This window comes from Scyliorhinus torazame, chromosome 2, assembly GCF_047496885.1.
Source record: "Scyliorhinus torazame isolate Kashiwa2021f chromosome 2, sScyTor2.1, whole genome shotgun sequence".
Classification (NCBI taxonomy): domain Eukaryota; kingdom Metazoa; phylum Chordata; class Chondrichthyes; order Carcharhiniformes; family Scyliorhinidae; genus Scyliorhinus; species Scyliorhinus torazame.
The window spans coordinates 380,060,324-380,074,537 of NC_092708.1; the positions used below are offsets into that span (position 1 = coordinate 380,060,324).

General features: G+C 48.6%; 1 protein-coding gene across 2 annotated transcripts in view; it reads left to right on the forward strand.

Annotated features, from left to right (window-relative positions):
- Positions 1-805: 805 nt before the first annotated feature.
- Positions 806-14,214, forward strand: part of aldh6a1 (aldehyde dehydrogenase 6 family, member A1) — a 38,569-nt gene continuing 25,160 nt past the window's right edge. The window contains exon 1 of one of the 2 annotated variants that reach the window (XM_072493561.1): positions 806-905. In XM_072493561.1, the coding sequence (XP_072349662.1) occupies positions 870-905 (36 nt within the window). In that variant the 5' untranslated portion in view covers positions 806-869. Of the gene's footprint in view, positions 906-7,144; positions 7,358-14,214 lie in introns of those variants that run through there. The other variant, XM_072493560.1, reaches the window with a different exon arrangement.

Below are 14,214 nucleotides of genomic sequence, written 5' to 3' on the forward strand. Positions count from 1 at the left end.
GCCGGGCACGGGGAGGGGAAGGTGGGCCGGGCACAGGGAGTGGGGGAGGGGAAGGTGGGCCGGGCACAGGGAGTGGGGGAGGGGAAGATGGGCGGGGCACAGGGAGTGGGGGGAGGGGAAGGTGGGCGGGGCACAGGGAGTGGGGGGAGGGGAAGGTGGGCGGGGCACTGGGAGTGGGGGAGGGGAAGGTGGGCGGGGCACTGGGAGTGGGGGGAGGGGAAGGTGGGCGGGGCACAGGGAGAGGGGAAGGTGGGCGGGGCACAGGGAGAGGGGGGAGGGAAGGCGGGCGGGGCACGGGGAGGGGAAGGTGGGCGGGGCACGGGGAGGGGAAGGTGGGCCGGGCACGGGGAGTGGGGGGAGGGGAAGGTGGGCGGGGCACGGGGAGTGGGGGGAGGGGAAGGTGGGCGGGGCACGGGGAGTGGGGGGAGGGGAAGGTGGGCGGGGCACTGGGAGTGGGGGGAGGGGAAGGTGGGCGGGGCACGGGGAGAGGGGAAGGTGGGCGGGGCACGGGGAGTGGGGGGAGGGGAAGGTGGGCGGGGAGAGAGGGGAGGGGAAGGTGGGCGGGGCACGGGGGGAGGGGAAGGTGGGCGGGGCACGGGGGGAGGGGAAGGTGGGCGGGGCACGGGGGGAGGGGAAGGTGGGCGGGGCACGGGGGGAGGGGAAGGTGGGCGGGGCACGGGGGGAGGGGAAGGTGGGCGGGGCACGGGGGAGGGGAAGGTGGGCGGGGCACGGGGGGAGGGGAAGGTGGGCGGGGCACGGGGGGAGGGGAAGGTGGGCGGGGCACGGGGGGAGGGGCACAGGGAGTGGGGGAGGGGAAGGTGGGCCGTGTCCAGTCGGACCATTTGTTTTCAGGGAGGCGGTTGTGGGCGATGGCGGCAATCATCCGGACGGCGTTCAGGCCTAAGGTAAACCCCGGCTGCGAGTGAGAAAACGGGAGGGAGGCGATAGAATGAAGGTCATGCGCGCGCGTGTTTTCCATTTTGTTAGCTCCCCGGCGTGCAGAATATTCTAGTGCCTCTCGCACAACGAACTGTGAGCTGCCCCTGGCAGTCCGCGCGTTCTCTTTTAAATCTACTCCTCCTGCGCTTTATTTTTAAAATCCGCTTCTTAAATAGTTTGCGGACTCCGATCAGCGAGCCCCTCCTTCCCCATTCCGCCTCCCTCCACCCAACGCTGAAAAAACAGACTTTTCCTTTTTTTATATGTCCCTTTATTCCACTTTGCCGTTTTCGGCAATTTTTGCATCAATTTGTTTGATGCCCCCCCCCCCCCCCCCCGGCAAGGGGACCCAGTCGCCATTAGTGTGTGCGCAGAGTCACAGACCCTCGGGAACCGTGTCAGCCTCTCGCCCGTCCCCGGCCACTGCTTCGTTGTCGTGTCCACCTGGTTAGTGATCTGCATGACAGTGGCTTTGCCAAAATAAAACTTCCCCCTGCTCGGATTGCGGTTGTGACCATGCTGCATGCTGAGGCTGGAGGTTTACCCCCCCCCCCCCGAACCTCAGATTGTGGGACGGACGTCAAAGCTAATTCTCTTCATTGCAAGATTTTAATGAGCGCTGCCCACCAGTACTGTTCAACGTCTTTCTTTCTTTCTTTATTACATTTGTTCCTCCTGTAATTTACGCTAGCATCGTCCGGAAGGAAAAGTAGTAGGTTGTTGCTGTCATTTGCACAGCCTTTAGGGCAGGTTTTAGTGGGCGTCCACCGGAGCTCCCTAGTTATTGGTTCAAACATGGTGGAAGGGTTGCCCTTGGTTCTCCGCTGTGCAACAGCTTTCTCATTCTCTGGGAATATGTGGCATGGTTTCAGGATTCACTCTCATCCAAATGTTGTAAGGGAGGAAGATTGTTTTTAGGTGGGAAGAGGCAAGAGCATTGATCTAATTCTGGCAGGTTGCTTTTAAATGGCCATCTTACAACAGCAGCACAAGTGATTGCCCTCAGGGCAAATAATATTATTCTTCATTGTCACAAGTGGGCTTACATTAACACCACAATGAAGTTACTGTGAAAAGCCCCTCGTCGCCACATTCGGACGCCTGTTCGGGTACCCGGAGGGAGAATTCAGAATGTCCAATTCACCTGACCAGCTTTCAGGACTTGTGGGAGGAAACAGATACAGACAGTGACCCAAGCCGGGAATCAAACCTGGGATCCTAGTGCTGAGGCAGCAGTGCTAACCACTGTGTAACCAATCTTCCACACCTTGTGGCTTCCTCTTCGATTGCTGTAGGAGATTTTCAATTTAAAGCTGCCTAACTCCATTATTCACTTTCTCCCTTGTATATATATTTATGCAAACTTATTTATTCATCCCATCCAGCCTCTCTCTCACTCTCCCCTTCCCCCATTCACACACATTTGTTGACTCTGACTCTTGGGACTGCTACATTTCCAGGTGGATTAAATCATTCACATTAATGTTTCTGCAATCTCGATAATCAACTATTAATCCAGCTCCTTAAAAGTTGCAGCTGACTCCTCAAATGTTCATTGTCCTGTTTTCTGTAATGTTTTAACCTTGCTTGACTTAGACTTGTAACCTTCATTCCAATGCTCTTTATAAACTCCACATTATCCCAATTTGGCGCATACACATTTACTAATACCACCTGCCCCCGTCCAGCTTCCCACTAACCATAATGTACCGTCCTCCCACATTCGTATCTATTCTTCCTGCCTCACACGCCACTCGCTTATTAATCAGGATCGCGACCCCGCTAGTCTTCGAGTCCAGCCCCGAGTGAAAAACCTGTCCGACCCATCCCTTCCTAAATCTGATCTGATCAGCTACTCTAAGGTGCATCTCCTGTAGCATTACCATGTCCGCCTTCAGTCCTCTCAAATGCGCGAACACACATGCCCTCTTAACCGGCCCATTTAGCCCTCTTACATTCCAGGTGATCAGCCTAGTTGGGGGGCTCATCACCTCTCTTCCCCCCCCCCCCCCCCCCCCCCCCCCCCCTTTGCCGATCAGCCATCACCTTTCTTGGGCCAGTCCCATGCTTCCACCAGCCCGCTGCCAGGCAGCCTCTGCCCCCGACCTCCTTTCTGGTCCCACAGCAAAAGTCCCTCCCCATCAGCAGAACACCTCCCCCCCCCCCTCCTCCTCCCTCCCCTCCTCCTCCCTCCCCTCCTCCTCCTCCCCCCCTCCTCCTCCTCCTCCTCCTCCCTCCCCCTCCCTCCCCTCTCCCCCTCCCCCTCCCCCTCCCCCTCCCTCTCCCCCTCCCCTCTCCCCCTCCCCCTCCCCCCCTCCCCTTCCCCCCTCCCCTCCCCCTCCCCCTCCCCCCTCCCCCCTCCCTCCCCTCCCCCCCCCTCCCCCCCTCCCCCCCTCCCCCCCTCCCCCCCTCCCCCCCTCCCCCCCTCCCCCCCCTCCCCCCCCTCCCCCCCCTCCCCCCCCTCCCCCCCTCCCCTCCTCCCCCTCCCCTCCCCCTCCCCCTCCCCCCTCCTCCCCCTCCCCCCACCCAATAACAGCACAATGTAAACCAACCCCTTCGACAACCATAACATCTGCTCACCCCCCACTACGCTACCGTGAGCTAGCCCGCCCAGCTAGTTTGGTGACCCCCGCCCATGGCGCCAGACATTCTCCCACCTATTGTTGCCTACCCCCCCCCCCCCCCCTGCTCATTCACACGTACTCAAACAAAAAACCAGTCCCAACACAATTGCCCTAGAAAATAAAACGATAAACAAAGAAAAGATCAAACAGAAGATCCAGCATCTAACAAACACACCTCCATCCCCATCAGTGCAAATGTAAACTTTAACTCAGCTCTGCAACTGGCCCCAAATCAATACAGAAGGCATTACAAATAACGTCTGAAAATCAAAGAACTTTTTTAACTTGAACATTGCGGCAAAGTTCAAAGTCCTCAGTCCACCACCAGTCTTTCCTTTTCGCAAAGTCCATTGCTTCCTCGGGCGACTCAAAATACAAATGTTGCTCCTCATACGTGACCCAGAGCTGGATACAGCAGTCCAAACTTCACCTTTGAGTTTATCTGATTGAATCCCGCTCTTCTCCTGGCCACCTCTGCACTCGGGTCCTGATAGATCTGCAGGATACCGTTCTCCCATTTACAACTCCGTGTCTGCCTGGCCCACTGTAAAATACGCTCCTTGTCCAAGTACCTGTGGAATCTCACCACCATTGCTCGTGACTTCCTGGCGAGCGCTCTGCGCCCTGTTCACCTTCATGGGTTGGGAGAACGTCCCATCCCCCAGCAACTTCTCGAACATGCCCGCTATGTATGCCCCAGCGTACACTCCTTCGGACCCCTCTGGGAGACCAACGATTCTCAGGTTCTGCCGGCAGGATCTATTCTCTAGGTCCTCCACCTTCTCCAGGAGCCTTTTATGCTGGTCTCTCAGCATCCCCACCTCTAACTCCAATGCAGTTTGATGTTCCTCCTGCTCAGCCAGCGCCTTCTCTACTTTTTGGATCGACCGATCTTGGGCATCCAATCTGAGCTCCAGCCGCGCAATTGATTCTTTAATCAGGTCCAAGCATTCCTGCTTCTGCTTGGTGAAGCCCTTCTGTATAAATTGCATCAGCTGCTCCGTGACCGCTGGGTCGACAAGCCAGGACTCCGGTAATCCGCCATGCTTTCTCCTGCTGCAGCTTCAGCCCAAGCCTTCTCTGTTCATCTGTTTCTTCCTTTGAGAACACTTCTAGTCTGCCTCTCCATGCACCGATGTGGGAATCCAATCAACAATTGCCTCTACCATCAATTTTCCAAATCAAGTCCGGTAAAAAAATCAGGGGGAAAAGTCCAAAGGTCCAACCCGAGCGGGAGCCACCAAATGTGCAACCTACACCTTCATAGCCGCCACCGGAAGTCCTTTTCATTGGAGTTTTAACGCAATACGAAACTTTACACAAGACCGAACAAACAGAGGAAAAAGAAAAAAACAACAACAATCAAAACCGCATACTTACAGCCAGGAATATGTCACCACATTTGTCTCCACTCAGCCGTCCAGCACTACCATTTTGTCTAGAATTGTGTGTCCAAGTAACTGGGGGAATGTCTTGTGTCCTTACGGAGAAAGTCGCGCAGCTGCAAGTACCAAAGCTTGTTTCCTTTCAGGAGTTGGAGCATCTCCGATAGTTCCCCACAGTTGCTATCCTACCCTCCACGTACATGTCCTTCTCCCTCAAGGTCGCTCTGTTCTCCTTCCAAGCCCAAAACATGGCATCTATCTTCGCTGATGTAAATCTATGGTTATTGCAGATGGGAGCCTCCATACAAATACCATGTTTGAAGTGGCGCTTAAACTGGTTCCAGGTCTTTAATATGGCTACTGCCACAGGGCTCCTTGAGTGTGTGTGTGCATGGGGACCAGGAGTGGAAGTGGTGGCCAGTACCGGAGAGATGTCCTCGTGCAGAGGCCTCCTCCATTTGGACCCACTCCAGCTCCTTCAGTCACCCTCTCACCCTCTGCGTTCGCCACCCAGTACTAGAATAGGAGTTTTGGCAGAGCCAGACCTCCCACGTGTCGCCCCCTCTGCAAGATGGTTTCTACATATGAAGAGGAACCTGGGTCGCGCGTTCATTTTGATCGCCTGTACCCATCCTGCTCGCAAGAGCAGGTCTGCCTCTCTCCATGCTGTTTCTCACTCTGAAGCTTCTCTCCCTCCCCCTGCTGTTTTAACTCACCGGGTCTGCCTCTCTCCACGCTGTTTCTCACTGAATCTGTCCTCGCTTCCTCCACTGTTTTAACTGGCTGTGTCTGCCTCTCAGCGCTGTTTCTTGCTCTGGAGCTGCTCTCCCTTCCCCTGTTGTTTTAACTGACCCGTTCCGCCCCTCCACGCTGTTTCTTGCTCTGAAGTTCCTTCTTTTTCCCCTGGTTTAATAGGTCGGGTCCGCCCCTCCCTGCGCCGTTTCTAATTATTTTTTTAAAATTTAAGTACCCAATTACTTTATTTTTCCAATTAAAGGTCAATTTAGCGTGGCCAATCCACTTAACCTGCACATCTTTGGGTTGTTGGGGTGAAACCCACGCAGACATGGGGAGAATATGCAAACTCCACATGGACAGTGACCCAGGGCCAGGTTTCGAACCCGGGTCCTCAGAGCTGTAATCCCAGTGCTAACCACTGCGCCACAAGCCGTCTGCTGTTTCTAATTCTGAAGCTTCTCTCCCTTCCCCTGCTGTTTAACTTTACAGCTGTTAAGCACACATAAGGTCTATTTGGCTCATCCATTGTATGCTGATATTTATGATCCACATGAACCTCCTGTCATCTTTCTTCATTTAGTTCTGGCGGTCTATCCTTCAATTCCCGTCTTCCTCATGTACTTATCTAGCTTTCCCTTATATGCATCTGCTATCTCATCAACAATTTCTTATGATAGGGAATTTCACACTCTGGCTAAATCTGTTGCTTCTGAATTTATTAGATTAAACAGTAACTTTTCTTTAGTTGCTCATGGGATGTGAAGTTTGCCAATAATGATTACCATGAGTTCTTATAAACTGACCCCACCCCAGCACAAATTTGAAGTGGGGAGTGGGCAAGGATAAGAGGGCTAGTCTTCCAATCATTGAACCACCTTAAACATTTTCTCAATTGTAATACCTGGCTGGATTTGACCTAGTGTGTTGGGTGAGCTGCTTCTGGAAGATGTCTGCTCCTACAAGTCTGTTATCCACAAATTTGTACAGTTGGTAGGATTTTTGTTTGTCTGCTTGTTTATGTTTTGAGGATTGGTTTGTGTCCATTTTGTGCTTAAATCAACATGCAACAATACAAGCTCACTGATCTTTGGGTACCGATTTCTTGAATTTTCATTAATTTTGTTTTTCTGTCTCTTGTGTGTTTGGATAGTGCCCCACCCTCCCTCTCTCTCTCTCTCTTTCCCCCCGCCCCCCCCAAACACAAAAAAACAGTGCTCAAGAGCTGGAAACAAAGTACCCGAGAAATTTCTTTCGTCAAGATGGCAGTTCGATGTACTGCCAAAACAAATCTTTTTTGCCCAACTCGAAGAAGACTCCTGAACAAGAGGAGGACAAAGGAAGCGCTTCAAAGACATCCTGGAGGCTTACCTCCAGAAATGTAACAGACATCAACGCCTGGGAGACTTTTGCTCAGAAGAGACCTACTTGGAGGAAACTCCTGATTGAAGGAACACAATTCTGCAAGAATACCCAATGGCAGGAGGAGACCAGGAAAAGAAGCCTGAGAAAAGAATACCAGCGATCTCAAGTCCAAGGACCAATCCCACCTCTGGGAAACACCTGCCAAGTGTGTGGTTAGAGACTTGGGCTTATCAGCCAAGGACATGCAAGGACCCACAGAAGCCACGACCAGTGACAGGGAGTTTCTTAAGTGGACAATCATACTCGTTGGTGAGTGATCACCGAAGACCAAAGATTCTTTATCACCTGTGATTTCTGCAGCCTGTCTACAGTTTAAGATTACGATGTTTCTGTTAAGAAGCAGCCGTCTCTGTGCCAGGTTCTGGTGGTGTATAAGGTTCATTGACTGTTTTATTGCTTCAGTGCACCATGTCATGGGATTTCTTGATTCTGAGCTCCATTTTGGTGAATATTTAGTGCAGACGTAGAGCATTGTGAAATACTTGAACCCCCCTCATCACTTTGAAGGAGGATGAAGTGATGAAATCAGGCTGTTATTGGTGGGATAATGTTGGTCAGATACTTGGTAACAACTTGCCTACCTGTTGCCTTGGCTATAAAATTGCATTTTAAATTAGACAAAAATAAGGAACTTTGTTCACCTACTGGGTTAAAGCTGCATATTGTTGGTAATAATTTCATGCTTCAAAAAGCAGATAATCAGAAGTACCCAGTGAACTTTCAAGGTCAAGGCTTTCAGCGGGAAAGGCTCTTCTGACAGAAATAATAGAGACTTAGTTTATAAATGAGTAAAAGCGTTCCTTTAACTATCAACTGAGTATAAACTCTTGGTTTCGGTACACAAACTATGATTATGTTGGGAAAGAATGTTCATTCTAACAACGTTTTTTGATAAGTTTGTATTTCTCAGTTAGACACTCGGTCACCAAAAATGAGCGGTGAATATCCACAAATCTATGTTTGAATCTCTCGAATGAGGCAGCAGTGCTGAACAACTCTGATCAAAGTAACAAATAACATAATACATCGTGGTCAGTCGTAGAGGATATCGCCTGTTTCTAAACTTTTGGGGGATTTCAACATTGGTTAATGGAACTGTGCTCCCATGGTCCCACTCTTGTCTGTCTAGTCATAGCCAGAGTGTCTCCAGAAATGGTTCATGTTTCCTTCCCCAGTAAGCTTGTGGCTGGAGTTTCTCATGAGTCTATCCCTGGCTCATTCCTTTTTCCTCACCGACATTCTACCTTTTGGCAGCATCCACAGAAATGGGGGGGGGGGGGTCAGCTTTTGCACATGTTCATGGCCCAAACTCCATCTCGTCACTATCTTTTGCAATCCCTCCATTGCCTGTGTTGCAAGACTGCTTATCCTATATCCGTGGTTGTATGATTCTATGATCGGTCTCAGCTGAGCCTCTGGTTAAACATTGAAATGGTAAAAGGTGTTGACTTTGTATCATGACAAAAATGCCAACTCCATACTCTTGACACGCCAGTCTTCTTGACCTCACTTCTGGTGAATCCTCAGCATCTTGCTGAGCCTCTATCATTTCTATTCCCTCACATTTCCACCTCTTATATCACCTGCCTCCCACTACTGGAACCCATCTAATGTTAAACCTTCATTTGCTTTTGACACCTCATTGAGGCCCTGACTAGCCTCCATTTTCCACCCTCCATTAATGTTAGTTATCCAAAGTTTGCTGCTCCTATTATATCCAACCTCATTTGTCCATTTAATAGTTATTGGGATGTGGATGTCACTGTCTGCATCAGCATTTATTGCCCATCCCTATGCCCTTGAAAAGTGGTGGTGAATTGCCTTCTTAAACTGCTGCAGTCTATGGTGTAGGTGCAACCAGTGCAGTTAGGGAGGAAGTTCCTGGATACAGCAATAAAGGGGTGATCTATTTCCAAGTTGGGGTGGTGTGAGACTTCAAGGGAACTTCCAGGTGGTGGTGTTTTCCTGTGTCTGCTGCACTTGTCCATTGAGATGGTTGTGGGTTTAAAAGGTGCTGTCTCAGGAGGCTTGGTGAATTCCTGCAGTGCATAATAATAATAATAATCGCTCATTGTCACAAGTTGGCTTCAATTAAGCTACTGTGAAAAGCCACTAGTCGCCACATTCCGACGCCTGTTCAGGGAGGCCGGTACAGGAATTGAACCTGCGCAGCTGGTCTTGTTCTGCATTACAAACCAGCTGTTTAGCCCACAGTGCTAAACCAGCCCCTAATGCTGCCATTATGCTTCAGCAGTGGAGGGAATAAATGTTTGTGGATGAGTTCCAATTACCTGGGCAGCTTTGTCCTGGATGGTATCGTTTGTTGGAGCTGTATTCATCCAGGCAAGCGGAGCGTATTCATTACACTCCTGATTTGTGTCTTGTAGATCAGTGTTTTTCAAACTTTTTCCCAGCGACCCACTTTTACAGAATGACCGACTCTTGTGACCCACGCCACATTGGTCGACTCTCGTGACCCACGCTACATTCACAAAACATTCTCCATAGTTACTTTTAAAAACCTCACAATCATTGTTGGCATTTCTGTGTTATTAAATGTAAAATTGTAAATTGAGCTGCTGTTTCACCTTAAACGACAGCTCCACCCTTACACTGTGCTAAAGGGTGTAACTCAGGATTATTTGATTATTTGTTATCTTCACACACATTGTTAGCATTTGGAGAATTGTCTGGAAGCACTGGAAAGATTAATAGGCTCAATATTGCAGTTTTAACAACGTCATGTTCACTCGTTCAAAAACTAACACTACCTCGAATAGGAAATTAAACTCAAAACTTCCACTTCAGAAACAGGAGCCCTAATGGCTGAACTAAAAGCATGCTCAGGCAGAATGTCACTGGATGCCTGTCAGTACCGTTTCCCAGGTAAATATGTAACAGACTGAAAACATACTAAAAAACAATGCTGGGCACAACTTAGCTGACCAATATGCAAAACGTGAAGACTCATTCCATTCTATACAAGTGCAACATTTTACTGGCTCCTGTATACTTGAGTGTAGTTTAGTCACCAGCTAATGCCATCCTTGGCGAATAATTGAAGTCCGTGTTTTTTTTTTTTAAAGTCCTTGTGCTACAGGAACCAATTCAGCTTGTGGAATCCATGTACCACACAGCAGAGATGGATGCTTGAAGGACAAGAGCCCCGGTGCGGAGAGAGAATTCGGAAGTGGAAGGAATGGACACGGGCATGTAGGGCTGGAGGAGGCTGTATGTCCGGGTTAACTGAGGGAATGGTAAAAGATGCAGGGGGTTTGTTAGTGACACACTGAACTCAAGAAATAATACAGATCCTGACGCTGAACACCTAGCAGGAAATGCCACTCAAAGAGAATTTTACAGACCTCTTGACTGCAAAATGCCCCAACTACACTGGCCCAGAGAGACGAGGAGTCAATGGCACTGGCTTCTACATCAGCCTCGTATTGTCATACGCTGTATTATAGTGAGAATTTACTAGAGAGAAAACAGAAAAAATTGTTTGGCGATCTTTGGGGACCATTTCTGTTGACCTATTGATGACCCATTCCACACCACCCTGTGACCCATCATGATCCCCACTTTGAAAATCACTGTTGTAGATGGTAGACAGGCTTTGGGGAGTCGGGATGCGAGTTGCTCACCATAAGATTCCTAACCTCTGACGTGCTCTTGTACCTACAGTATTTAAATGGCTAGTCCAGTTCAGGTTCTGGTTAATGGTCACATCACAGAATTGTGGAATCCCTACAGTGCAGATGGAGGCCATTTGGCCCATCAAGTCTGCACCAGCGCTTCGAATGAGCATTCTACCCACGTCCACCCGCCCTATCCCCATAACCCCGTATTCTAATCTGCACAACCTTGGAGGAGACGAAGGGGCAATTTAGCATGGCCAATTCGCCGAACCTGCAAATCTTTGGACTGTGGGAGCACCCGGAGGAAACCCGTGCAGACTCTGGGAGAATACACACAGTGACCCAAGGCTGGAATTGAACTTGGGTCCCTGATGCTGTGAGGCAGCAGTGCTAACCACTGAGCCACCGTGCCGCCCAGGATGTCAGTAGTGGGGGAATCAACGATGGTAATGCGATTGACTGTCATAGGTGGTGACTAGATTCTCTGTTGTTGGAGGTGGTCATTGCTCAGCACTTGGGTAGCACGAATGTTGTCAGTCCAGGCTTGGATATTGTTCAGGTCTTGCTGCATTTGGACATGGACTGCTTCAGTATCTGAGGAGTGGCGAATGGTGCTGAAGATTGTGCAGTCATCAGCGCACATCTCCACTTTTGACCTTGTGATGGAAGAAAAGTCATTGATTAAGCAGCTGAAGATCATTGGGTCTAGGACACTACCCTGAGGAGCTACTGCAACAGTATTCCAGGGTTGAGATATTTGATGACAGCTGTTCCTTGAAAGCATGTGGAGTGAATCGAACTGGCTGAAGACTGACATCTTATGATGCTGAGGACCTCCAGAGGAGGTCACTTGGCACTTCTGGCTAAAGATTGTTGCGAATGCCTCCGCCTTAACATTTGCATTTGAAAGGGCGGCACGGTGGTGCAGTGATTAGCACTGCTGCCTCATTGCTGAGGACCCATGTTCGATCCGGCCCCGGGTCACTGTCCGCATGGAGTTGCACATTCTTCCCACGTCTGCATGGGTCTCACCCCCACAATCCAAAGATGAGCAGTGTAGGTGGATTGGCCACGCTAAATTGCCCCTGGATTGGGGGAAAAGAATAATTGGGTACTCTAAATTTAAGGAATAAAACTTTGCATTTGATGTGCTAGGCTCCTTCACTATTGAGAATGGAGGAGTAGATTCTACAAATATTCCCAGTGATTGTGTAATTGTCCACAATCATTCATGGCTGAATGTGCAGGACTGCAGAGCTTGGATTTGATCCGCATGCTGTTTTTGGCACAAGTGGTCCTGTGTTGTAACATTTTCTAAAACATTTTTAATGTTCTGTTTTTAAGGTCCACTGAAAGAATTTACTCCACATTTTCCCCCCACAATTCTCCAGAAAGGGGCATTATACCCTCAAATTCTACCCACCAATTAAAGTAACTGAAACATCTGATCTTTGTGCTGTGGGTGTGTAAGTGGATTTTGGATCCTGGTGACCAAGGGCTTTTCAGAAGCCTCACTGAACCAAATTATACCACTGGATGTGTATGTAATGTGTGTTATGTTATTGTAAAATTTCCCTCCTATCGCTTACTTTGTTTTGCTACTTTTTGAAGTTTGGATTTAGATTTTTCAGTTTCCATTATTATACTTTTTTAAAAAAGGGCTGTAATAATACAGACATGGAAAATGAAAGCTTCGGGATATTCTGCTACATTTTCAATAACTATAGATGAAATTGCCAAAAAAATCTTTGTTTTTAAGATATGCAAGTTAATGCCGATCTTAAACCTAGACCCCTGCAATCTAGAATTGGATCTTAGAACATACAGTGCAGAAGGAGGCCATTCGGCCCATCGAGTCTGCACTGACCCACTTAAGCCCTCACTTCCACCCTAACCCAATAACCCCATCTAACCTTTTTGGACATTAAGGGCAATTTAGCATTTCAATCCACCTAACCTGCACGTCTTTGGACTGTGGGAGGAAACCGGAGCACCCGGAGGAATCTCACGCAGACACGGGGAGAACATGCAGACTCCGCACAGACAGTGACCCAGCAGGGAATCGAACCTGGGACCCTGGTGCTGTGAAGCCACAGTGCTAACCACTGTGCTACTGTGGTGCCCTCTGTGCTACCATGCTGCCATGTCGAGGGATGGCACACTTAGCACAGCTACAGAGCAATCATGGGTTTGATATTTGACCATGGAGTTTCTTCCGCATGGTGAATTGCCAACCTATCATGGATAGGTAATGAGCTTCCACTGGTACTTTACTCATCAATGAAGGTTGAGAGAAATCATAAAACCTGCCTTGAGGGAGTCGAAGGATTTGGGGAGTAGACAGAAAAGTGGAATTGAAGCCACAATCAGATCTGCCATAAGCTTATCGAATGCAGGTTCAAGGGATCAAATAGCCTACTCCTGCTCTTAATTTGCTTGTTTGCATGTTGATATACATGGTTGTGCACCTATACAAAAGCAAAGTACTACCGAAACTGGAAACCCTGAAACAAAAACAATTCTGGAAATACTCGGCTGGTTGGGCAGCATCTGTGTAGCGAATGATTCATTTAAGGTTGGGATGACCTTTTCACGGAATGGCTGTGTACCCTCTGACATTAGAATGTCAAGCATATTCTATTTGAAAGTTATGATCTGGCAGGTGGTATGTGCCATGCAAACCAAATCACAAACAAACTTGACAAGCTATCGCAGCACTTGTATCTGTACTCCATGAGAAGATGTGTGTTCTGAAGTTAGGAAACACAAATTACAGTAACACTATTGGCGATTTTATATATTAAATTAAAATACATCTTGGCAAAAGAAAAAACGTAAACACACTAGATTCAATTTACCCAGTTAAAATTAGTATTTTAGAACATCTCCCCCCCCCCCCCCCCCCCCCAAAATAATTTCTACAAGGTTGACTCACAAATACTCCTTTAGGCAACAATCCCTATAAATATTTAATCTATTACAAATTCCAGTAATGTTTCCTCAAGGCAACCCACTGTTGCTGTAGGGGAGATAGGTCGCAGGGCTTCTCTCTCTACCGTAGAAATTCAAAAAAAACTTAAACTGCTTTCAGGAAAAATAGACACTTTCTTGGGTTGGCTGAAGGCTATTTATTCTCTTCACACAAAGTTCTGTCCAGCACAAAGCACACTCCAGGAGGTCATACATGGCCATTTCCAATGCTGCTCTCGACCATTTTAAAATATATTTTCTTTCATCCTTTCCCATAGTCCATGTCCTTCTTCAAAATTTACTTTTCCCAGAATATAAAACCCTTTATGCTCTTGGGTAAAATAAAATTTAATAACCTTAACCGTATTTAGTTGCGACCTTTCCCAAGTTGTCATCCCTTTCGATTTTCCTTTGAAATTTAACAATTGAACATAACTAACTTTCTTTATCCCCAAATGCAAATTTCTACCCATATCATATTTACTTGCAGAACATCCA